The sequence below is a fragment of the Lutjanus erythropterus genome, chromosome 5 (genome assembly GCF_056507025.1).
Source record: "Lutjanus erythropterus isolate fLutEry1 chromosome 5, fLutEry1.hap2, whole genome shotgun sequence".
NCBI lineage: Eukaryota > Metazoa > Chordata > Actinopteri > Lutjaniformes > Lutjanidae > Lutjanus > Lutjanus erythropterus.
The window spans coordinates 11,996,812-12,023,915 of NC_139321.1; the positions used below are offsets into that span (position 1 = coordinate 11,996,812).

The 27,104-nt window shown below is 39.9% G+C and overlaps 1 protein-coding gene across 4 annotated transcripts in view; it reads right to left on the reverse strand.

Annotated features, from left to right (window-relative positions):
- il1rapl2 (interleukin 1 receptor accessory protein-like 2) overlaps positions 1-27,104 on the reverse strand; it is a 490,288-nt gene that overhangs the window by 33,021 nt on the left and 430,163 nt on the right. For all 4 annotated transcript variants that reach the window (XM_084718821.1, XM_084718822.1, XM_084718820.1 and 1 more), the window contains 2 exons: positions 10,864-10,996; positions 1,285-1,430 (listed from right to left, as the gene is read on the reverse strand). In XM_084718821.1, coding sequence (XP_084574947.1) covers positions 1,285-1,430; positions 10,864-10,996 — 279 coding nt within the window. The remainder of the gene's footprint in view (positions 1-1,284; positions 1,431-10,863; positions 10,997-27,104) is intronic.

Genomic DNA, 27,104 nt, shown 5'->3' on the forward strand with positions numbered 1-27,104 from the left:
TGCAGGGGTATGCCTTGTTAACAGAATCATAAAGAGAAATGGAATATGTCCCAGGTAACTAGAGCAGATATGGGTTTATATTTAGCAAGTCAGAGTAAACAAAGCAGCTTTTGGAACAATACACTGTGGAAGCTTTAAATCCAGAACTTGACTACTTGTTCACTGTCTATGTGACAGTAAATGATCTGTAAATAGAAATGAATATGCCTTTAGTTAATGCTTAACCTACTCAGAGGAATACTTCCACATTTGGGAAACACGGGTATTTGCTTTCTTGCCAATAGTTGGATGAAAAGATTGCCACCACTGTCATGTCTTTGAGCTCAATATGGAGCTACAGCCAAGAGGGGATTAGCTTAGCTTAGCTTAGCATACAAACTAGATGCAGTATGCTGTCTTGTTTGTTAAATGCACACGAACAGAAAATCTTAAGACACTTTTTTCTGTTGTCCAGCAGTCACGTAGCCTAGCATCACCAGACTAATTCGCAAATGCCAGAGCAATTGAAAACATGAGCTTGACAGATTCGTCTGCACAGTGTCCTTTATTTTGAAAACCGACCAGAATCTATATGCAATTCCTGTGTCTGACTTCTTGCTTTGCTCGATCTGCTCTGTGCAGTTTGATGTGGCATCCGTCAAAAACAGACTCCACACGTATTCCCCCCAGAGCAAAGTGGAGAGCTGCTTCTGGGACATTCTGCGACTGGTCACTTCACTCCCCCTGCTGTGGATCAGTGACTTGCTGGTTGCAAGAGTTTGGAGAATAAGTAAGGTAATAAGGTAATGTTTCCATTCCATGGTTCACATGGCTTTAAAAGGTATCACATTGGTTACATAGTAGATGATAATAAATAATAACCTCACTGCAGTAACTTTGATTTGACCCTCCTGAAAGAATTAGCTTTTCCATCATATGTACACTAAGTCTCTTTTGCAAGAGAGAGAAGCTATGAGGTGCCATAGGGTCCATTCTGGGCCCCATATAATATCCCCTGTCCCTGCCTGTACACTGTTGTAACCTTAGTGCTACATAAATACATTTTTGGGTTATGATAATACAGACAAAAAAATAACACATTTTAACCATGCTGCTGGTTTTGTAATGAGCAATTTACTTGCAAGCTGTTTGTGATTATTATATTTTGTCTGTCACTCACGCAGATTTATTGTTCCAGGAAAAATGACAGTTGTGATAATATGATGGGAGTCTTTTTCTGCATTTGAGGCACTGTTTTAATACTATCTAACTAAAATGGAGGCGGGGAAAGAGAGAGTAATCTACCTTTTTTCTGCAGTATAGCACTCCCACTGCGCTTCCCTATGTGGTTCTCCACATAACAGGTGTAGTTGGCCAGGTCTGTCTCCTCCACAGCATCAAACGTTAAGGATAGCTGCACCTCCTTCTCCCCTAAATGCTCCCTTAAAATCCTGGACAAACACACAGAGAGAAGACAATAGTCACAGACAGCAGGAACATTTATTTTCCCAAAATTTACTTCTTGAAAAACCTTTTAAGAAAGCAAAGAAGAACACAAACATGAAACACTGAAGGGGTTAGCTGCAGTTTTCTCCTGGATTATTCCTTAAAAAAATAAGCTACAAGAAAGGAAACAGGAGAGGGAAGAGGAGGAGGAGAGGAAATGAGAGTAAGTAAAGTAAAATTTGTGTAAATCTTGAAGACGGTTGGAGGTACATGTCTCTTAAACAACTCCACCAAAAGCTGCAAAAGGAAAAAGAGGAAAAGACGAGAGAATGGAGACGGAAGAGGAGATGAGAAATGAGGAGTAAAACAGTGCGGGGTACAGGGCGGTTGAAAAAGGAGGACAGGAGGAGCAAGGACGCATGTGTAGAAAACATTGGCGACAGCTGGAAAAAGCCTCTCTCCTTATGGTGAGGTTACACTCCTCTAAAAGCCTGCAAGGTGGAGGAAGAGAGGAGTCGGAGGAGGGGGAGACTGAACTGATGTTTGGGTCACGACGTGCACCTTTAAGCCTGATTTGAGGTCAGATTCAGCCACAACCATTGATATCTGAGATCAGGCAGACTGTGCTGACACGGCGAATTCAGAGCAGTCGGCGCAGATGGTCCAGGAGAATCACAGGTTGGGACCTTCCTCCCATTCACTTCAATGTGTCTGTGATAGCACAGTTCTTTTTCTTGATTTTGTTACAGTTGGATCATGTGCTTTTTGCAGTTTAGGTGACATTTTTAGAGATGAAATGCATGGTTACCTACGGTAGGTCATGGTTTATAAACCATGCTGTTCATTATTTCGGAATAAATTTGCCACTTCAGTGTGACAGCCTTTACCTCTTTGTAGAGGGAACTTATGTGAGGAGTTTATTCAGCGCTAACTGCTTGGCTGCTGTGCATATCAAATATTTTTGGGAAACGTTCTTTAAGCTGTTTCTAATGATTGACCAGCCTGTTCTCATCCCAGCTCAGTGTCACAGTTTAGGTAGGTTTAGGCACCAAAACTACTTGGTTGGTTTGTTGGTTTGGTCTGGTTAGTGACTCAAAACAATGGTGAAGTCACCTGATGCATGTAACATTATATACTTTAAAATCTTTCATAATATTTTGGTTTCACATGGGGCTCAAACCCTGGTCTCATGGGTGAAAGTTCTACCCCAGTTCTTCCATATGCAGACTTTCTCACTCTTTATACTACTTAGAAAGCCTGATACGTCTCAAACAGCCACAGATAGATTAACATTGAAGTGACATTAAAACACGCATCAGATAAAAGCCGATGTATCTCATACAGCTGCTCAAGGTTAGGCTATCTGGTGCATCTGTATGAGTCTCTGAGAGGTGTGACAAAATGTTGGTATTTGGCAATTTGGGATTGAGAATGGGCTTGATAAATATAATTTCTATAATTTAAGTCAGTGATCAGTATTTTATTAGCTGAAAGGGCAAGTGGCAAATTTTATTAGCTGTAGCTAGCCACAAAGCTAACTCACATTAACGCCATAAGTTGAGTGAAAACTGCTTCAGAAAGATATGGCTAACTTTTTAAAGTTTCTCACTAACTAATAAGAAGATAGAAAACCTTTTTAAATTAATTATTAATTTTATGGCTACACATTGCACATTATAGAATTCTAACTCTGTGCAGGGAGATGATGCAGAAAAAAACTTTGGCTAAAGCTTACAGGGTCCAAAGAAAAAAGTCAGCATTACTCTAAATTGTTCAGTATAGCTCATATAATTGCAAGTAGCACCCAGAAAGATGTTACAATGCCCCCCCCCCCGACAATGGATGTTGTAGTTCTGAGTGGGGCTTTTTTTTAGGTGGTAACCTGCTAATACCACATAATAATGTAGTAGGTTCCTGATATGCTAACACTTTGCCTTGAAGTAAAGCAAGGTTACCGGTAAGGTTACCAGTGTAAGTAACTAGTTAGCCAGGCATGCTAAAGGTCACTATACATGTATATATACAGAGCAGACCACTTTAACAATTGAAGAAATCAAAAAGTTTGACAGATCTGGTGTATGAACAATGAACAAATGACCATATTCATGGTTGCTCAGTGGTGATTGATCACCCCTTTGTCGTCTCCTGCAGTGCTCCTGTCTAAGACATTGAACCCTGAATTGCTCCTGATGGCTGCACCATCAATGTGTGAGTGTTTATGTGAGTGGGTGAGCAAAGAATCATCATAGGGAGGCTTGGACAGAAAGCGATGTATTGCTCCTGAAGAGCAGGATGGCACTGAGAAAGGGTGAATGTGACTTGTATTGTAAAGCGCTTCATGGTTGGTAGCCTAGAAAAGCTATGATTGCAGTCAATTTACCATTTAATTATTTGAGGGAGTAGTTTAGGAAACAGTCAATTACAATGACAGTTGACCCTTTCATTTACCCCAACCCCATACTATTAACTAAATCTATCAAGTGGGTTCAGAGGGGAAGATTATTTTAAAAGCCAGCGTCTTGTGAAGTGAACTCAGTGTCAGCTTCTAATACTTGAATAATCACAGCTTGAACCTTGGAGGAAATTGCCTTTGACTGCGACAGGACCAGAGAAAATGGGTGTGAGGAGTGTGAACTAAGACAAATCTAGACAGGCTTTTGGAGAGTGATCTGAGCGCTGACATATGAACTGCTGTTTTTGAATACAGAAGCTCTTGTGCTGGCATCCAACATTACATTTTTTTTTAACTGAACTGTAATCAGTGCAGGGAAGTTTGCGTTTTTCACGACATGGATCAGGTTATTGCAGTGGGTGAGATATAATAAGACCCACTGCAGAATCAAAACAAGCACAAGCAGCAATTACAGTACAGTACTCAATGCCAAATATGAAAATTTGTATTTCCTGCATTACCGCGCAGGTTGCAACAGGTGATGTTAGGTATATAAGCTTTTTTAATACTTAACTTTAAGCATGAAGAGCTTATCTAATAAAAACATAGCCAAAGGATTATATTTTCAATTTGCATGATGAAGTGGCTGGATTTAAAGTGAATTAAAACCTTGCACAGTTTAAATTGACTTGCTCACGCAAATCCATTTTTCAGTATAATGTTGTAATAATATAATGGTAAAGCAGCCAGTAGAGAAACTACACAGCGAAGGTGCACATTGAAGATTCAGCAAAAAGAAATTTTGATTTTCTTTTAGAGAGGTTTACAGGCTATCAGAAAGGATAAATAAATAACATAAAAAGAGAATCGGATGACTAAAAAGAGATGTACACTGGAAATATTCCTGCTCTCCACTAGCTGAGTTCAGCCTGGCTAAGGTTAGCTGTGCTATGGGGTGGTTTGGTTTGAAATTAGGGTGAGTGGCCGAACTATACCAGCAGACAGCAGGATTTTGGAAATAATGAGCATATCCCGTGCAGAATCAGCATCAGAAAACAGACCAGACAGGACACAGAATTGTGTTATTCTTCCTCTTTAAACGATGTGCTGGCTTGATTCAGCTTTGACCGACAGTCGTCCAGACTGGCTGGATTCTGAAACAAATGGGGACAACCACACAGTCGAACCATGACAAGCAGATAAGGTAACATGTAGTATTCAGTGGAGTTATGTTGGTAATTACCCATGAAAAAAGAACCATATCTGTCACTAGAGGATTTTGTCCAAGTGCTGACATTCAAAGAGTTTGGACACACACAGGTTTAGCATGGGTGGTCACTGTGGGACTTGAACTGAAGTACAAATACTCTTCTCTGGTTTGGCAACAGTGGAAAAGGAAAAGAGGTGAAATCTGAATATATTATCATTATAATACAAAACATTACAAAAAGAATTACCAGATTAAAATGTTAAAGGTTCCTGAGGGAAAACACCAAATGGCTTCCTCTCGCTCTCATCCTCTGTGTGTCAGTGGTTTTGAGTGTGCATCACTCTGATGCCTACCAGGGCAGAGCATTAAAGGTTACTGTCAAAAGCAGTGACTTGCTAAAATCCTCGATTAAAAACACATCACTTCCTCTCTTCCTTTTTCTCACCTTCTCTCGAATAACTCTCCACAGCCCTCCCCCCCCCCACCCATTTCAGACCTTCTCCTCTTACTGCCCTGCATCTCTTTCTATTCTACAAATCTAATGCTGTCTTCACATCTGGTATGAAGCACACTCCATCCATCCAGCTGTGAATTATGATTTCTTCTGCTTGAATGAGAACTCCTTATATTGTGCTCATGTAATGTTAGTATAATTAAAGACTTTGCAATTATTACATTTCATAATAAAGGCTAATTTTTCCCCAAAGTGAGCAATAAACCTCTTCTCACACTCTGTTCATCTCAGTATTCACATTGTTCTCTGCTGCCAGGAAACCTACCATAGTGTCAGTGGTGCTGCCCCCTCCTTTCTGAAGTCGTACATCTATGAAATATGTTTGTCCCAAGGTGTACCCTAGGGTTCAGGGTTTGATTTTCTACGCTTGTCTCTCAGTCAGGTTTAAATGGGAAATCTCGATTTGCACAACTCTTGCACGTTTTGTGCTACTTTCAATTGAAGTGGTCGCTCGCTTTCCTTCCTTTCTAGACACAACGCACTCTGTCTCTCATTCTCACGTAACAGTGGACTTGTTTGTGAAAAGCATTTTGTGGCACACTACACAGTCTTTCTTACACATAGACTTTACTGGCATTTAGTTTTATTTTTTCTTTTGCTGTTGTTGCGCCCTCCACTTGGGTCAACGCCTCATCAGAGTCACACTGTCATTCTGTCTGAAACACTGTCTCCTGTTCAAAATCAAAAGAACTGGACTTGGATTTACCTGTTGATGTTTGTAAATGTACTAGAGAGATAGTTTTTGAGATTCCCCGTATGTCAAATATCGGTGCTTTGGGTTTGTAAAGCTTTGCGAGCACAGTAAAATAAACAAAATATAATAAGATTCTGTGTGTTTTCATGCAAAAAATATTTTGTCTCTTACTACCATACTTAACTCTAAAACAACCTTAAGGTGACTAAAACGCCCCTTGGAAAACTAACACTGATACTTTTAAATGAATAAAAAAGTGGAAAGAGTAGCAACTAATAATTTAGACTGATGCAGACGTAAAGCCCTGGTTAAATAAACATTGAAACAGTGAGGCTTTGCAAGCGGTTAGATTGGACGGCTGATGTGAATTTCAAGCAGGTGAAGATGCCCCTCAACACCACTAGACATATGGGCCAACGCTGTCTTCAAGTGAAAATGAAGAAAGCACCGCCCCAAGCAGATATATCGTAATTACGAATTCATTGCACACGAACGAACCATGAACTATAAAAGCTGAGTTGCAGAAATGTTGAGCGGCTGGACAGCACTGAAGCTGCTCCAACCACCGCAGTAAAACTAATGATACTGCTCATATTTATTATGTCGGTGGTGTGTTTGGGCATATTTTGAACAAAAACTGTTGGAATCTTGACAGGTTGTAATTATATCTTCCCAAGACAGATGCAGGTTTTCAGAAGGAGAGCACTTGAAGGCTAAGTACCCTCCTGTCCGTCACACAGATTCACAGCTGGCTGCTTTCTCTAGGTGGTGTAAAGAGGTGAGAGTGTCAACACTTCTCTCACACTATGCAGGGTAACAAGAATTGGCAATTATGGATGTTCACGTTATTATGGGAGCCGTATTTGATCCTGTGCAAACAGACACAGTCCAATAGCCGGTGCTCCAGCAGGATGGGTGGCAGCAGCTAAACGTGGACAGATTAATGTGCATCTCAGCAGGAGTCTGTCTGCAGTAGTGTGATTGTTGAATTTGGAGTAGCGGTGATTGGATCAGAGGTGGCCAGAGGACTGGACTGAAAGATGGAGAATTCATCAGGCGGAGGTTAATTTAATACCACGGGGTGTGATTAGTTTCAAGTTTGAACACTCATACTCTTGCACATTCCTGCTCTCTTTATCTACGACGCTACTTTCCCAGGAGTGAACGTTTTCAGAGGCAGCGGAGCAGCTTGGCGGTTACAGAGACCATCCGTCAAACAGAGAACCTGGGTTCAAGCCGCAGCAGGTCAGCGAGAAGCCCTGCCGCTGAAGTGTCCTCGAGCAAGACACCGAAGGCCTCCCACCCCCAGAGCTGGTGTTCTGTGGCTGACCCTGACCTCTGACCTCCCTGTGTGGGCAGAGGGGAAGGCGAAAGGATTTTCCTTTAAGGCAGAATAAACATTCACATTATTATTGGTGAGCTGAGTTGATGACATAAAATGTGACGGCCTTTGGGTAGGAGAGAACATTTTGTCTAGACTCTACTTTAGAAATGGTTTGTAATGAAGGCTTTGTCTATTTCCAAATAACCTAAAAATAATAATATATAATTTATTTTTTAAAACAAGTTTTAACGTATTTGTGAACAAAATTTGAAAGAAATAAACTTGAAAAATGAAAGCAAAAGTGCTGTGTTTATATTTTTGTTGAGTGTATTGAACAGGATGTCATATCAGAGGTGAATGTAGAGTAGCAAAGCCTCAGCAGTGGTCAGTTTGAACCTGGAGAGAGAAAAGCATTGAAAAGACAGTGTAGTCATTGTATATGGTGCATTAATCCATGCAACAGTCTCTTTACAAAGTGCCATTGGCACTGTGCAAAAAGTGCATTTGAGGAAGAACAAACAGGCTTTTCTCTGCCATAACATATAGTCATTGTCTCCCTTTAAAAGTAATAAAGCTGCAGGTTATACCTGTCAGGAGACAGAGAGAGCTGAAGAGGCTGTTTATGATAATTTATGGTGATAATGATAATTAAATCAATGTTTAAACATTTTGTTTACTAGTACACTGTGATTAAATCCTTAAAAAACATTCATTTACAAAGCCCATGAGGTTAGTACCCCATAATTACTTGTTTCCTCAAATTAGTAACTCATGCACTCTAATCCAATTGCTAAGAAAGGTGTAGTGGTGCAGAAAAACTTTCAAACACTGGAAGCATTTTAAGGAGAGGGCCGTGCGCTGTCATTGCTACATTAAAGGTAAAATACTTTATTAAAACATATGCACTCTCATTCAAAATTGAACCAACAGGGCAACAGCGATGTGAGATCAAACAGGTTGGTCAGATATATTTGAAAGAGAAAACTAAGCTCAGCAGTTAAACTACAGACCAAAGTAAATGTCCACTATGAGCTTATAGCCTGACCTCCTGGTTGTATTTTGACCCACAGTACTTCCTGTAGTGCACACTTACTTACAACCTACATGATTGTGCGACCGCTCATCTTTGTCACCCCACTGGACCTATTTTTAGCGATTCTGCCACGTTGCAAAGCCTCAACCCCTTTTGCGAGTACAATGTTCAACAAGGGGGAGAGCTTGTGATAAACCATGGTTTTCTTTTAATGTGTAACATGTACAGTGGATAATGGAGCGTACACCCACAGAGCGGAGTTTGAATTAAATATTTAATTCAGCGATTCTGCAGCACTGCAGCACACTAATATTAAAAGTTGGAGTTTTGAATTCAGCCTAGATTTGTGTGCTCTAATCCTGCATAGCTCATCTCATCACTGCCCCCTTCACAGAGCATTCACAAAACCCCTCAGAAGCAAGTTATTACAGCAGTGACTACCACCAAACACTCTTAGCTGTATGTGCGTTTAAAGGGTAATTTGGGTATTTTTCAACCTCGACGCTGTTTTCCCATGTTGACTGATGGGGACAACAATTTTTGAAACTGGTCAAGTACTGAGTGAGACCACTGCCGCCAGCAGCCGCAAAAACTAGCTGCAAAATAATGCTTATGGACTATTACACATTGTTTAAGTAAAAGTATCACTGGCAGGCTCAGATTATTGTTAAGCGTTTGACAGCATCATGGAAAGGATCCATAGAAAGATTAAGATATGTTTTGATTAACAGTCAATTTATTGGTTTCGCCAAACCCACCAGACTCCATTTACAGAAACAGCAATCATAAAATACACTTAATTCAAATTTGAGAGAAACAAAATACCAATTGAACAACAAGTCACCAAAGACTTTTATTTTTCCTGAATTAAGATGATGATAAAAGTACCGCTTCTGTAAATGGAGACTGGTGGGTTTGGCGAGTGCAATAAAACAGCTGTTCCTGGTTGAACGAAAAGGATTATGCTCTTCAACAAAAAGGTCTTTCTCTGTAGGGATCCTTTCCATAATGTTGTCAGACACTTAGAATAACAATCCGAGCCTGTCGGTGGCATAATCAAAGATTTTTAGTGGGCTTACTTTGATGGTGCAGTTACCCATAAGGACACTGCAGCCTGTTTCACCAGCTGCCAGCTGCAGTGGTCTCGCTCAATACTGGACCAGTTTCAAAACATGTTGTCCCCAATAGTCACTGAGACACAAAAACATGGGAAAATATGGTCCAGGCTAAAACATTAGTTACCCTTTAAAGTTGTTGTCATACTAAATCCTTAGGCGTCCATGTGCCAGGAAAGTCAACATTTGAAAAAGTTGGTTTCCTATGATCTCAACCAATTTCAAAGCTTTTTATTGATCACTCTGCTAAAAAAATGCTTGGGAAAAAAAGCAGCAGAATGACGCCAGTCTGACACGTTAATTATGTTCATACGGAGCTCGCCATGGCTTTAATGGTCTTTTCTTCTAAAGAAACTGTTGTGTAATACTTGAAATTCCAAACTATTCCCCATTAATCTATCCATTTAAGAGAGAAAACTAGAACAAACTGAACAAGATGTTGCTGAATAGACATAAAGGCCCTTTAATATAGTATTTTTAGCATTCTGGAGATGAACTGATCATTGATGAAGTATTTAGCTCACAATTTTAAGCAGGTTACATGATGCATTTTAAAAGTAATATCCCAAACACTAAACTGTGTATGTAACTGTGTATGTATGTGTGTGTGATTGTCTGGCTGTGAGTATTCTGATGGTTTCCATGGTGATCTGGCAGGTTGTTCTAATGATATTTGATGCCCCGCAGACAATCAGGCTTTTCCCAATGGAGTCCGATGTAATTGGTCCCAATAGGGGAGAAAATGAATTCAATTTAACTTTATTATTAGTATTCATAATTCTTTAGGAAAGTTGAGAAGAAATCTGCCAGAGAACCCTCAATGAGTCATAAATCATAAGAGAGCAAATTAGATACTGACAGTGTGAGGAGTGCAGCTGGAGTCGAGTCTTTTCAGAAATTAATTAACAATAGAAACCTGTAAACTTGACAAGATATAATTGATACTGTCGCAGTGTCTTGAAGGAGCGGTGAAAAAGCAACTCCACGACAACATTATGTACAATTATGTAATATTTACTCAACTCTGATTCATTTTCAATTTACATCAATTGTAATATCTTCATTTTTTCTCCTTTTCTCCACAATATGCTCACTGGCACATAGAGTGTATGACTAGAAGTGGCTGAATGTTTAGTTTAGATGCTTGTATATTCACCTGACTTCACTTTCTTTAATGTGTCCAGCGAGTTCTTCAACAAACTTTTCTCCTTTCATCCAGTAGATAATGGGCCTTCTGTTTTCTCCACTGTAGCCAAAAAATGCCTTGCAGTCCAGACTGAGAGGCATACCTGCAACACAAAACACAAATCTGTTACACCACAGACAACGGCATCCTGAAAGACGGCTCAGTCCTTCCCACTGTGTTGTAGCTGAAACAGGTACTGCAATCCAGGTTGAAGAAATACACACAATGAAAATGGCATATGTACAGTAATATTCTGAGCTAAGAAGAGTTTAATTTAAAAAAAAGCATCTTGGTAAAATTAAGTTCTTGGTGCTTTTCAGGGGTGCAAAGCAGAACAGAACAGAACTAACAGTAAGTGTGCAGCAGGGTTCCTACTTGGAAACATGAGACTCAAACTTGGAACTGGGGAACTAAAATAATTAAAGCCTCTGCAGGTGATGTAGGTAGCGGCTTAGAGAGATGTATTTTTAAAGGCTCTCTGTGTCCAATCCTGCTAAATATCATGTAAGACACGTCTAACTGAATCAACTGTAACAGTGAAACGCAATATTGCATGCATGGTTAAATGGCAGCCACTTTAACAGAGATGTAGGATGACCTGTTTAAGTACAAAACACTTACACTTGTTTTTTTTGCATTTAGAGCACATGCCACACATTTACTGTGTCTGTTACTAGACGTGATATCGGACCATAAAGTCAGTGCTGATCACTTTGTACAATTTCTGCACATACCAATTATGATACGTTAATATAAAAGTGCACATTAATTTCCTACAAGTCCAGTGTAAGTTCCAGATGTGCTCGGCCTGCCAGATCTGCTCCGAGTTACATTACGTCATTTAACAAATTAGTCTTGCATTTGTTTGACCCATCCATCCAGTCCACCTCCACCTCCGCCAGACTTTCTCACTGCTTGTACTTCTCCTGTCATAATAACTACGCCCACTAGAGGTCACCGCCTAACAATGACCATTAATATGAGTTATAATAACTAGACTAGATACTTGTTTTTACAGTGAGGACGAGTTGAAAATTCAAGGTTAGCTGTATAAGCTTTGAACGTTTCATCAAAGTGATATCTGATCGTGAGTTCTTTGTGGTCTTGCATTAGCTAATGGTAACTAGCTAACTAATCTGACTTGCCTGAACCAGTTGCTCAGCGCTTTCAAGTTAAAGTTCCAGCTCTGAAACTACACGAGCTTCATGCCGTGAGTCCTGTTTGTTTGTATGTGGCATTTCGTCTCCGTCATCTGTGAACAGCAAAACAGGCCAAGCACGTCTGATACCTGCATTGGTCTTATTTGTGAAACTCAGATGGCGTATATGCCCGTCCTCCACTATGACCTCCACACCTCCACGGTCTGCCTCGCTTCATCCAGAGCTTGCAGCCTTCTGCATTAGCACTGAAAGGTGGCACTGGACACACATTGTTTAACAGAGGTATAATTTCTGGAGAGACTCAGTAAAGAGAACAATATACACATGTGGGCTATTTAAGAGGCTATTTATGCACCCTGTATTGGAAGGGCTGAATGCAACAGGTTCTGCTGGAAGAAAGACTCGACAGTTATTGGGACAGACACACACACACACACACATATACAGTATGTGTGCAGACAGTATCCACACTTGCTCTCACACACCCTCCTGTAAGACCTTGAAACCACCACTCTGTGATTACAGCTATCAATGGTGATGATGGAGTATTAATGAGCATTCTAATGAGCGCTACCTCGTTAGGCAGTCAATTAGCAGATAATTATGATAGACCTCAGTATTATCATAATGATAGCTCTATCAGCACAGTCTAGAACCAACACTGAATGCCAACGTTGTGTGTATATCTGTGCGTTTGTTGTCAGACGAGCACTTGAACTGAATGTTAACACTAATATTTACATTTTAGACATTTACTGTAGCTGATACTTTTATGCAGAGTGTGCGGGGGAGCGCAGGCGGCTCTCTGTGCAGGTTTTGTTCTTGTCCTTGTGCAAGTTAATCCCTGAAATTACTATTTTCAAAAGAACTCCCAAATGTTTGGGACAGCAAAGGTAAAAACTTTCACACACTGGTTACACCACAGGTTGAATAAACATGAGGTTTTATCAATTGGTCATGGCAAGAAATGAGTGTTTTCATATGGAAATGTCAGATGATTGCTTTATGTTTGGTTTCATTGCATCACTTATTCTGACTGAGGGGAAAAAAAGGGAGAAGACAGAAGGCTTTGACGTTTGTCTGTCTCTCAAAATGATAATTTTCAACAAGGCAAGAAGAGATGAAGTGGTCTGCAAGGCTTCACACATCTTGTTTGTGTGTGTTGGTGGGCTCTCATGGTGCATTAGCTTGCCTTTGTGCTGAGGCAGGCAGCATCTTGTTGCTTGTAGTACACTCACAACACACACACCGCAGGACTGAGTTTAAAAAAAAAAATCTGGATTAGAGTTAAATTAGTTTAGCTTGATTGTGTGTGTGTGTGTGTGTGTGTGTGTGTGTGTGTGTGTGTGTGTGTGTGGCACTGTGTGTGTACGTAGGTGTGTTTGCTCCACAGTAATTGATTAGCACCCTGAGGGTGTGTTTGTGTTCTCAGCATGTTATGGTGATTAAAATCATCAACTTTGTTTGCAGTTGTGTGGCACAAGGGTGTGTGTAGGCTGTGCTTGTTGTGAGAGACTCTGTGTATGTGTGTGTATGTGTGTGTAGGTGTGTGTGTGTGTGTGTGTGTGTGTGAGAGAGAGAGAGAGAGAGAGAGAGAGAGAGAGAGAGAGAGAGAGTCTCAAAACTAACAGGCTCACACAGTCGTGTTGACTCATCATTCCTAAAGCAGCAGGGTGTTGCTATGTTGCTATCATTAGTATCAAAGAGACTTTATTTGAAGGGGTGTACATAAGACTGTCATTACACTGTCACAATCATGTCATGAACATGTCTTTATGTATGTATACGACTGTTTGTCATTAGGTGTCATTCAGTCAATTATGTCATTTTTATTGAAAAGTTGACATTGTTTGAGATGGCTTTGCTACGACAACTTGACATTAACCAAGACAACATAACCTGTCTATGTCTTTTTCATGACAAGTTGACATTATCAAACTTAAAGCAACTGTTAACATTACATTATATGTGGTCGGTTTTAAGACTGGCTGTCATGAAACTATTATAAGCTTGTCATGAATATTTTCCTCAATGTCAAGTAAAGTGGTACATTTTTGACTTCTCATAACGATGTCATTAATTTTTATTACACTGTAAAATGCTTTTGTAATGCTGTCATGAATAATTCTTTTGACAGACAGCGGGCTGAGTCAGCTAATTAGGTGGCTAGTGCCATGGCTAACTAGCTAACACCAGCTACAGATGACAGCAGACAGCGGTTAGACTAATTTATCAACAAGTAAGACATGTTTGTCCTGGTAATGTCAAGTTGTCATAACAAAAACATTTCAAACAATGTCAACTTCGCTTTAAAAGAAAGACCAAAAAAGAAAAAAAAAAAACAGACATAGCTGACTGAATGACACACCCCTTCAAACAAAGTGTTACTAGACTTTGTGCAAATGACTGATGGGAGCTTTTTCAATCATTATCTCACACTGCTGCTGAGTGCGATCACACCTCACTGTTGTTTCCTTTGGTGTGAAGCGTACTGCAAAAGCTCACTGTGCCCATTCATGAGCGAGTCTGTACACAGAAGTCAAATGACTCGTGAGTCAAAACCCATCTGATCCCAGTCTTTGTAACTTCGGTTCATCCTGACAGACTTGTCGGTTCTCTGTGATGTAGCTTCCTCTGACATTCATAACACGTAGATGCACATAAAGAAGCAGCTGAATATGAGCATCAGTCCAGACTGTGGTTTGCCCTTGGTTCATTTTTTAATGCTGCGATCCAAGCAAGAGGAACTGCTGCTTAACAGACATTGACATCTGTTTCCTTCTGCCAGTAAAGTTTTGTGTTTTGAGGTCGTTTCTCGTCATCGATTCAGGTCACACTCTCACTGCGAAAAAAAAAGAAAATCTCACTGCTTTTGTCTGTATTTCATTTGTTCTCATCAGCAGAAGAACAACCCTCCACAGTTCAGTAATCATGATTGGTGTGAATGTGCTTCTGTATAAAGTAGTGTGATTTTTCTAGAGTTTAACTCCAGTTCATATTTATTAAAAAACTGTATCTTCTTCACAACAAGATGTGCAGAAACAAAATAACAAGGGAGGCAGTACAAGATACAAGTGTTATAATCAATAAACATGACAAGGGGTCAACACCGGTCTTTAATACATATATTAATGAGTGTTAAAGCTGCACTAAAATCTTATATTCTGTAATAACAATGCATGAAATCACAATAACCCAAAAATCAAAGTTGTTGCCGAGAATTATTACTTTTATTATTCTGCAGTTCTCCACATTTCTACAGACCACTTTAGCATCTTTGAGCACATTGTTTCAGTTTAATAGGTCACAGCTTTACTGCTTTGGTTAAGTTCTGGTCTCTTTAATGTCATTTCCAGGCACAGCGGGGAGCTGTTTTCAGTGGAAGAACTATGATAAATCAATCGCGCACTACCCACGCAGCACCAAACGGCAGACAGACCAATCTCGGGGGCCATCGGCTATCGTCTGATGACTATGTAGCCTCTGGGAGCAACGGCCAACATTTCTGGGCGTCTCGTGTATCCAGCAGACATTCGGATCATGGTATCTGGCTGTATATCTGGGCCAAGACTTCCTCTTCTGTGTCATAATTTACAGTGTGGGACTTGGAAGTTGGAACTAGGAGTTTGACACATGAGAATGGACTTGAACATCATTTCGGCTAATCTCTATAAACAGATTTTTGCATATAAATACAGATACATTTTTAAAAAAATTTAATAAAAAGCTAAATTGCTGGTTGGTTCCAAGTTTGCCTTTTGGCCAATGCGTTACCTGCATGCAAACCCACTCAAACACGATTGGTCAATATTACTCGGACTACAAATGGAAATCAGAATAAGTCTAATATTGTAATCAGTTAGAAAATACCTGTTAGTTTCTCCACAATCTCACAGTCATATAAACCAAAAAAGACAGAATTAGCTGTGGATTAAATTTGTGTTACTTAATGAAAATTTATAATTTCAATACAATCACTTCAAAGAGTTTCCCGCAGATGTTCTAACAAGCATCCAACAGAAACTTTGGAAAAACAGTTTTAATGAACTATTTATTTTTTAAATCAAAATGCTCTCAGCACCAAAACTCGGAAACTGAGACTTCATATGTTGTACAACAGGAGTTCTTAAACTTATTACTCAAAGGTCAACATCTGAAGGTCAGAGGTCTGGAATGACTGACGATAACTAAATTATATTTAACCATCATACGAAAAATGTTTAAGCAATATACATTTAACGAACAATTAACACCGCATGACGGGCAAACACAAAACCAAGACAGACACAGCTCAGGTAGTTAGTACATTTATTTCTGATTCTGAAACCGATCTGCAATGGCGGTGACATCCCCTATACATGAATAGTGAGAGGAACGGACAGAGAAAGGTGGGAAATTCATAGAAACAGAGACTCTGCCTTCTGTAACCATTGTAGCTACTTTTTGCATCATTAGTCCGTTTCACTTGTCAGTCTTTGTGTTTTCCCTGTTCTCTCCTTGCTTTTCACTTTTTCTCATCACTGACAGCGACTCTCTGTGTCTCCTTCTCCCCTCTGTGTCAGGATTTTTTCTCCTGCCTATTATCCCCCCTCTGTGTCTCCTCAGCCTCTCCAGCCTTCTCTCCCTTGCCCCCATCGTTCTCTTTTTGTTCTTTTTGGTCTCTTTATCACCCATCCTCTCTCGCACCTCTCTGTCTGTATAGCAACCCGTTACCTGGAATGTTGCAATACAGAAACATCGCTGTCTCGTTTTTGTGATGGAGTCACAATACCAGAATTTAACCCTTTAAGAGGCACTGTAACCGCATGGTTGACCTTTTTTGCGACCAAATTGCTGCAGTAAAAAATTATTTCTATCTAGTTTTGTTATTTATTTTATAACATTATTTTATTTTTAGATTGTTATTTCTATTACATTCACTGTTGCACATTTATGGATATATTATTTGCATTATAATAAAGACAGTGTTCATTTTTGTAATAAATTGATTGAAAATGTTATATTTTTTGGCATATTCCTCTCTCTGTCAATGTGTCAAAAAACTTCTACTTTAGTTGCAACTCTAGCTGGTTTTTCTGCAAGAGAAAATTCAATAAAGACTGAACTGAACTCTTGAATAAGTACACAGATAATTTTTTATAGCTTAGCTTCTTCTGATTCTAATTAATGGATACTGTAGTGTTTTTAACGTGGTATCAAGAAAGTGCCAAGACTTTTGACAGCATTACTGTGAGATGTAGTGTGTTGGATGGGATGCCCTGTAAACTTAGGTATTGTTAGTTGCAAAAAGAGAACTCACCTGAAAATCACAAATGCATATTTTCTGGCCTGTAGAGCTATTTATCCATCCAGACAGATCTGATGTGTGCTGCAGAGTTTTGGAGATATCAGCTGTAGAGATATCTGCCTTTTCAGCCGTAGAAATGTGCTGATGGTGCTCAGAGCTCCACGCCTCTTTCCCCAAATCGTGATCTTGTTCCTCAAGATAAGCTGTGAGCAGTTTCATGTAGGAACTTTTGTCTTTTTAGCGAACTACACCCACCAACAATATCACTGCACAGAAGGAAAGCGTGCATCTACTCATGGATGAGAGGTTACAGCTCAGCTGAGGATGACCCCATTAATGTCTACATCCCGTACTGTCATAAGCACGAGCCTCTCGTCCATGAGTAGATGCACGCTTCTGTCTGCCCAGTAATATGTAGAAAAAAAGCAGCTGCTACATGAAATGGCCCACAAAACGTTCCATTATGTTTGAGAACAAAGAATCTCACACCAAAACTGTTCAGATAAATAGCACTACAGGTCAGAGGTATTTTTGATTTTGGGGGAACTATCCCTTTAAATATGTGTACATATTTAACATAAACACATATTTTTAACTGCCACAAAGGTGGTACCAAGTAAAATAATTAAAGATGTTTTGACATAGCGAAGAGTAATAAGAAATGCATTTATTTTTGGGAGTAACAAACTACACACTATCTGTAGCCTATATGGAAAGGAAATAAGAAAGAAGCAAATAACAGTCAGGTGAAGGATTGTAGGAAAGAAGTAGGACAACCCTTAATGAGGGAAATGAATCACTGAAAACTGGTTTTACACACACACACACACACACACACACACACACACACACACACACACACAATCCTACATCGGTTGATTTGACAAGTACGTATGACAAGAAAGGACCTAAGTTAATAGACTTAGAATTATAGACTTTGACTGTGATATATTTTCATATTTCTGTCATCTGTGATTCAGCCCCTTCATTAAACCTTGGCCTACTTATCACCGAGATTAACGTTAAATAAAGCTTACTGAATTGACTTGTCCCTTTTCCCTGGAAATTCAGCGCTGTCGGGGGAGCGGTGGAGCCGGTATGGTCTCGTATAGAGACGAATAAGTTTTAATTAGTTCAATGGATCAAACTATAGAAAAAAATTACATACTGATTCCAGTCAGAGTAGTTAAAACACTACAGACAGACGGGGGATTAATTTACCAGTTCACCCAGTCGTGGGTTTTTGACTGGCAATAGACAGCTGTGAGAGGTTAAAGAAGGACAGAGGGGGTAAATAGGGTTAAATTATAAAAAAAATAAGAGCTCCAGTAGAAGTAGGATAATCCAACATTTCCTGACTAGGAGATGAAGTGATATTGGAGGCCCACTGACTGACAGGGATTAGGACTAAACAGACAAAATCAAATATCACAGTATTTTTGACCAAATACCTTGATATTGGTATTTACTGATGTTGCAACAATATTGTTAGGATGTCTATTTTTTCCACAAAATATTAACAAACTGAGACTTGATAATAATCACCAATAATCTAGATATAGTGACTCAGTGAGTAAAGGGAAATAATAGAACAGAATAATCTGGTAAATTCTGGCAAACCCAGCCCAGGTGGCATTTTTGCCACGTCTGCAGGACAGCAAATGAACTTGCGCCTAGTCTGTGCACCCGCAATTATTCTCACTGATGAAAAATAAGAAATTATTATTATAATTATAAAGCCTAATAATTCTCAATAGACCTGCAAAGTGTGCATGAGACGGGATTACAGCTGTCAGGTTGTCTTGACCACGAGACTGGCCCGACGGTAGCTTGGACTGGTAATGTTGTGACTGATGCAGTCATGCTCCATCCCTGCCTACTGTCAGTCTACTGTTAACATGTGGTTTATGTTACTAAACAACATGCTATAGGGGACACACGTCACATAACAGGTCGGCCACTGACTTAAAGAAAGTCGACTGTTGTGGGATGATCGCTCTTCCTCTCCGTCCACCTTCTGTGTGCTGCTCTCTCCGTGCCCATCTGTTGATGCAGCAGAGAACCTAGCCACTTCTGACAGCCAGCCGCATCCAGACTAGACTTGCATAAGCACATTGTTTAATTCTGGCAGCAGCATGCTCCAGTGACATGGACTTAACCAACGCACTGATCCTTTCCACTTAAATCTTACTTCTGTGCTGTGGAGTTACAAACATTCTGCAAGAAACTGCACGAGGCTGGAAAAACACTAGTGGTCCTAATGAGTCCAGACAGCTCCTCTAGAGCCGGAGTGTACTCAAGCTTTAATTTAGAGGCACCAATTATCAAATTTTGCTTAAAACTCTTGTCACATACCAGTGGTTCTCAACATAAAGGCACAGACCTTCAGAGACTCACTTGATACATTTAGGTGGTGGTGAGAAGACTGAAGTGACGGAAAGAGCATAATTGCCAGACAATTAATCTTATTTGCTTATTTGACAGAAACAATGCATAATGCATGTAGCTAAAAACACTGTTCACTTCCCAGGGTTGGGCCACTGGTGATGCACAGTTGAATTTGCGATGAAAATATCTAGATTACAAACAAAGTATGGAAACAGAATGATAAAACACAATCGGGTACCAAAGGAACACATTTATATCAATAATCTATTGGTAGTCTAGAGATTATAATGGTGATCTCAGATAAAAGCCCTCACCAGTGTGTGAGGATTCATTGGCTTTATCCTGCCAGAGGGGGCCAGTATGATCACTAAAGCTGCACCTCTCCACTGAATGCAGCCCTGAGGAAGTGTGTCCACCAGAATCATTAGTATAACCTACCTGAGAGCATCCAGGCTTCAACATCTATTATCAATGTGAGCATAGAGTTGTGAAGTCTGAGAAACTTCTGCTTCTGAAAGCATTTCAAACACACTTGCTCATGTTTTGTGCTGATGACTTAACCTGGGGAGTTTTACGTCCAACGAGGTCTTGGTAAAACTGCCAAACACCAAACATTGTCCACACAGAACTTGAATACTATCAGAACCCTGGATGCATGAAACAGCTCCATGATCGTGATCAAGCCTTGTTTATATCGAGCCTGAAGCAGTTCTGTGCTTATCCTGAGCCTGACCAATGGGACAGTCGACCACAAAAGAAGTGTGGCTGAATACATGACTCACAGCTCAGCACAGATGTAGATCTCCAGAATATATATTTCACTGGAGATCATCTTCAGATCTCAGACACACACACTCGAGTAGAGGGGAAAGTAATCTCAAACTGAAAAATAGGCTGTCCATCTGCTTTTCTCTCTCTTACACACACACACACACACACACACACACACACACACACACACACACACACACACACACACACACACACACACACACACACACACCTCATATCTAATACGTCTTAGTCCATCTGCTCATTTAAAAGCACACACAGTGTAAGACCTTTAGGTGGTTTGAACACTGTGTGCGCGCATCTGTGTGTGTGTATGTGTGGACCAGGTAGGGGTGTATGGGGGTTGTCTAGGTAACAGCTGAGTTTTGGGTCTTGGGCTCCGAGGGAGCGCAGCTGCACATGGCAACACAGATGGTGCCTTGCACACGTGCATGTGTACACACACACACACACACACACACATACACACACACACACACACACACACTGAGGCCAAATGCTCAGATACAGACGTTCACAGTCTCAGGCCAAACACACACATGCACACACACACACACACACACACATCCACGTGTCAGTTAAGTGGGCAGCTCAGCTGTAACCTGGGAGGCTGTTCACTCTTTCAGTTTGTCTATTTACAGACATCCTGCCTCTAACAAATTATTCCCTTTTTAATTTCGAATGCTTGCTATTTTTAGTGAAGCTGTGTATGAGGCAGTGACGCTCCTCCAAAATCCCATCCTTTGTGCCAACTACAGTTTCCAGGATCTCAATGCTAATCCTGGAGTTTTAGAAATTATTTGTTTCTGTCTTTGTTGCCAAGTGGTCATTGCTGCCGAGCTGCACGATGCTGTAAATCACTTTGTCAGTCACACCGTGTCCAGTCCTGTGACGTCATTTTCCATAATAAAGAGTTTCTGTTGGAGGGCCAAACATGAAATGCAAAATGCATCACTGCCTGTGTATCAAAGCATTTCAACAACAAAACACTGAGTGACAAAGCTTGTGCACAGCTAACAGACTGTATGTGGTCTTAGCTTAGACCTAAAGGAATTGATGAGAAGACTGATGGCACTCACATGGAACTAGATTTACAGAGATACTGCACACTAATATGTTTTTGGGCTAATTTATATCATTGTACTGGTGTTAATATTGACATTTCTTAATACATTTATAAAAACCTGCCTTTCATGGGTTTAAAAAGGTTCAAAATGTTGCCTACTGCTTGAAATCTTCTTCAAACTTGCAAGGCCACTTGCCAACTTGCTCTGTGCAAATGATGCTGCACCTTTGGAGGCATTGGTTTTAAACCTATCCTCTTCCTGCTCAGCTAATCAAGTCAGACTCGCTGCTCTTGCATGTTTACATAAAAAATATATGTTGATTATGTGTTTAGTGATTATTGTTTGCAATGACCAGAATATTTTCACTCTTAAAGTATGATTTGGATGTATTTACTGCATTTTTTTAGTACTTTTGTGTTGGTGGTGAGATGAGATGAGACAAGACGAAGATACATTTTTATGCATGAAAAAATTGTGTGCTCCTCAACAGCCATTTTGTGATGGTGTGTATCTAACAGCATTTGTGAGTGGAAGGATTTTTTTTTTCATTTTCACAGGGCAATACTTAAAAAAAATCATGTTCCAGAAATCTTGTGATTATCTGGCAACACATTGCTTCTGTATTTGGGAGGCTTGTGTCTTTTAAAAGACTTTGCGATCACAGTTTGAATAGGAAGAAAAGTTGCCAGACACACCTTCTGGTGGTCCCATTTGTTCTCAGCAAGGAAGCTCAGGTGATGATTTTTCTTTCGAGAACATTTCCTTCCAAAACTCCCAGCAGAACAGTGTCCTTCTACACTAGCGCTATGAAATATCATCAACAGATTGTATGAGCCTGCACAGAAAAACTCAAGCAAGCTTTAAATCCGCCAGCTAACAGGGGTAGAGAGCAGAAACCACTGACAACCATACATCAGTGACCTTTTCATGGTGTGCATTTTCACAGGTCGACTCTGATGAGGTTTGGGCCTCTTAATTCCCTCTTACACACTGAAATATTCATGCACATGCACACATACACATCTACGGTTACACACCATCACACATGGCGGCTGTCCAATACAAACACAATCTGTTTCGCTTCAAATTATCATTGCAACTGCAACAGAAAGGAAATTAATATAAAAGTTCCAAAGTTAAAGAAACCACTAATTTAAATATTATTGTTTAATATTAATAAAATATATATTTTTTCTGCTTCATTGATGCAGACTCCATATTTAGCATGTTTACAGTGAAATGAATCCTCAGAGAGCCCTGTGCAGATTTTCAATATAATTTGACATTACAATCCCACTGGAGAGACTGGATATTATTTGATAAATATGAGATGGAGAATCATTTCTGGAAATGCTAAGGCTCAATTTCCTGTCTAACAGGAAATGAAGCTGCCACAGAGTTGGAAAGAGACATATTTGATTATTCTGAATAAACCAAATATTTTTCTTCTCTCTTCTCTGTATCTGACTTTATCTATCTACTTAGCCTTCACTCCCCCTCCTCCTCTTCATTCATCCCCACAAATACACACACTCTTCTTGCACACACATACATTCATACCACCTGAGGAGATTCCCACAGAATTAATAACTCTCTCAGGAAAGTAATAAAAGGAAATCTACCCCCCCGCTCCCACTTATGGTCCATATTTGGTCATTTCCTGACAGCTCTAATTAACCAAGTCCTTTATGCTTCTATAGCTGACATTTGATTGGCTGGGGGGCTGGCCTCGTTAAGAACAGTTTTAAATTAACAGATTAAATTAGATTGGAGATATACTGCAGATATGCTTGACAAGGTTAATTAAATGACCAGTCATCAGGGGCTTGTTTTAAATCCAACGTCACAGACAGATTCAGAGCTGATAGAGTTTGTCACACTGGAGTTTCTGTCTGCTCCAAGTTTTCTCAAGTAGCTTTTAGTGACTCTTTAACATGGGTAATTCATTAGCATGCTAATTCTAACATGTTAACTTGATTACCATAAACAGTTTAGACAATCTGCCATGTGATCATACTAACGCCTTTCCACTTCCAACTCAAAATACAGCAGCTTAGTCAGTGGTTCTATGCTTCAAACTCTGATGCTGTAGGCACCAGTCTAGTGTCAATTTGACACGTTCAGGGGATGTAATCAAGTTAGCGATAATAAATATGCAAAATCTGGGTAGACTTTCAAAATAAAGGCAAGAAATGTTCAAGAAAAAAAACAGTGCTTGGGTTAAAATAACAAGTATGTAACTTTTAAAAAGTCAACTTGAATTCTGGTTTCACCCAGCAAGCCAATCCGACAGTGTCACGTGATGCCCTGTGGCCGAAAAAGACGTTTTCTCATTAGCTTTAAATTGGTAGATTTTTTTTTTGAGTATCACACCCCTGCAAAATGATTTGTTTCAATATCAGGATTTGATCCATTCGTTCCAGTAACATTTGGAAATTCTAGCAGAACTGCACGGATAAACCGCCAAGTTAGCGGTGGGCTAAAGCACAAATTAGCCGCTTAGCTTGCGTCCGACTCTCTGTCCACTTCTGCTTAATGCATCCATGCTTTCAATCAGGGCATGAACCCCGATCTCCTGGGTGAAAGTCCTGTGTTTGTTTGACACATCCATCCACCCCACCTCCTCCATGAGCTGACTTTCTTGCTCTTTGTACTACTTCACTTCAATGGCACATTAAAACATAACACTAGAGGGACGCCTCCGGAGATTAAGCAAGAGGAAGTTATGTGCATCATAGTTTAAAGCAGTATGAAGCTGAATTTGGCGTGTAGATAGTGAGACAGAAAAACTGCTGTACTGTTTCACAGCATTAAACAGAAAGAGGACTATGTTTTGTGTTGTTTTAACTTAAGAATGCATGCTGGCTGTCACCAAAGCTATCATCAGGTCTGATTCTTCTTTCTACACCACAAAACAGCATGGTAGGCAAATACTATAGCTTTGTGCCCAGCACAAAATGTACAGACAACACTTTGTTCTGGCTGTGAAGCAACATTCACCTTCCATGTTTGTCTCTGCCAACTCTGGCTCTCAAATTTGTTCAGGAGCTAGTTGCAAGCAGTCATTAAATACTGGTCAGGTGGTTATCAGAGCTTTTTCACTGAAACAGCTGCCTGCTGCTGCTGGAAAAAGGGATGGTGAGAGCGGTAAGAGCCGAACCCATGCAGTACAGTTTGCTGTCTGGAAAAGTTATGTCTTTAAATATCTAATTTCACCAGTCTAAAATCCAAATATATTCAGTTTACTATGACAATATACAAAGAAGGGCAGGAAATCTCCATATTTAATGGTGTGAAAACAGCATTTTTAAAAAATTTTTTTTTACTATTTTTGCATGAAAAATTACTTTAATGTTTATCAAAATAGTTTAATGGTTTAACTATGTTATGATTTGCTGGTCAGGCAAGTCAGCTGCCAGATTTACTTGCCCAATGTGGCATTTTACTTGGCCTGGACGAGCATGCCAGCCTTATTGCTGAACCCTACCATATAACGGAAAGTTGGGCGTTTAATTCTCTGTGGGTTCATCACCAGTTTCGGGTTTGCTTAACCCAGTTAGGCAGGCAGAATGTCTATGCAGCCTGCGAAGAGTGTGTCAAATACCTGAGGTGATTCTAATGTCTTCCCATTTTGTATGTAAACAGGAGTAGCTAGAATATTAGAAACATCTAATTCAGTGCAATACGATATTAAAACAGCTGCAAAATGACCAGGAGTTAAATCAAACCTTCCCTGACAGTGTCAACAAAAACTTATGTACCTTTTAAAGATAACATTTAATGCAGGGGTCTGACATTGCATTGCGTTAGATTGTACCAATAAAGTGGTAACTCAGAGTAATTGAAGCTAACTAGTTCATTTTGCAGGAAGCACACCAAGCCAGAATAAAATTACAAATATTACATTTGTGTGGCTGCGCAGAGGTCCCTGGTACCTGTCATCCAACCCAGGTAAATAATCAGTAGCCACCAATGGAAATTATGAATAAAAATGCTAATAGGGATGAGCAGATGGTTGTGGCCTTGGGGGTAGTTGGCTGTGAGCTGAATAAAGAAACAAGAATCAAGAGGAGAAGAAATAAAAAAAAAAAAAAAAGGATAGAGGAAAGAAAAGCTATTGAGCCCACATGGGGTTAGGAGAGCTAATAGTTTTGGTCTCAGTGGTGAAGTGTATGTATGTGTTTGGGGGTTTCATGACAGAACTGGGTGGCAGGTGATGGCTGACTGACAGCTGTTACCCGAGGGTCCAAAACATCCAAAGTGTTCTACTTCTCCAGCTTAAGGCCAACAGTTAACAAAGTCGACTAAAAGACGGATTGAAGGGAAAATTAAATTTGGTCCGTGAATTTCTCGAGTCATCTGTGGTTTGAACAGCTGCAGGCCCACTAGTGACTAGACAATTTAAGTTCTGTGTGTGGTTTTAGGCTGTTGCGTTATCGCAGCATTTCCACCTGGACGGCTGCAGGTAGACTGGAGAAAAATCTTTAGGGTTTAGGGCTGTGTTGGTTTTATGTTCCTTATGTATCGAAAATATCATCAACACTATTTAAAATATGAAGAATATTTATAATATGTCTAAAGGCATTTACACATCAACAGCAATGCAAATTAACAGCACAAAACTCTGAGAAACTTTGCAGGCACACTATCTATTTGCCTGACATTTCTCATTAGGTGTGATGCGATTTAGCAAATAAATTATTAAACTTCTTCGAAGAAATCGCACCATGACAAAAAAGATGTGATCAGCATCAGTAATGATGACCTGACGCTCCTTCTACAGACTAAATAAAGGAAAAAAAAATACATATCTGGGTACATTCATTACTGAGAAAGAGAGGAGAACTTAGTCTCACTGCTTGGTACAGGAGGTGAAACTGGACAAAAGCTGCTTCTGTAGGATTCTAGGGATGTCTGATGTCTGATAATGATTCTGATACTGTAATATTGAATATCTGCCGATATCGATACCAGTCCACTGTCTTTTTCCCTCTTGTAAACAACTAAGCTGTTCATAATAATCCCTAATTTCAGCACTGCTGCAACATCTGGCACCAAGCTTGAAGAAGCAGAGGAGTAACATCCAGCCAAGACTCAGAACAGCAGCTAGCTGTAAGTAAGATGCTTTACTCTATGATTTATAAACAGCACCGTTTGGTTCATCCATACTCTTCCACAGGAGCAGGGTCACCCAGTTGGAAGTTTGAAGCTTGACACCATTATCATACTGACCCTCATCTGTTATTCCTCCCACATGTTGTTTTTAAACTTGCTGTCTCTGTTGTATGATTTGAACGTGAGGTCAACAATGTGCAGATTGATTCATCAAAAAAAAAAAAAGCTGCAGTATTTCTCAGCAAAATTCTGTCATTGATCTGACAGCTTGCATTGCCTGTAAATCGGTTAGAAAAATATTATTAATGCACAAACTGATCACACGAAAAGTCCTTAAGGATTGTTTACATGAGCCAGACTGTTCAATCACACTCTAATCCTACTAATTTTCGGTTTGCAAAG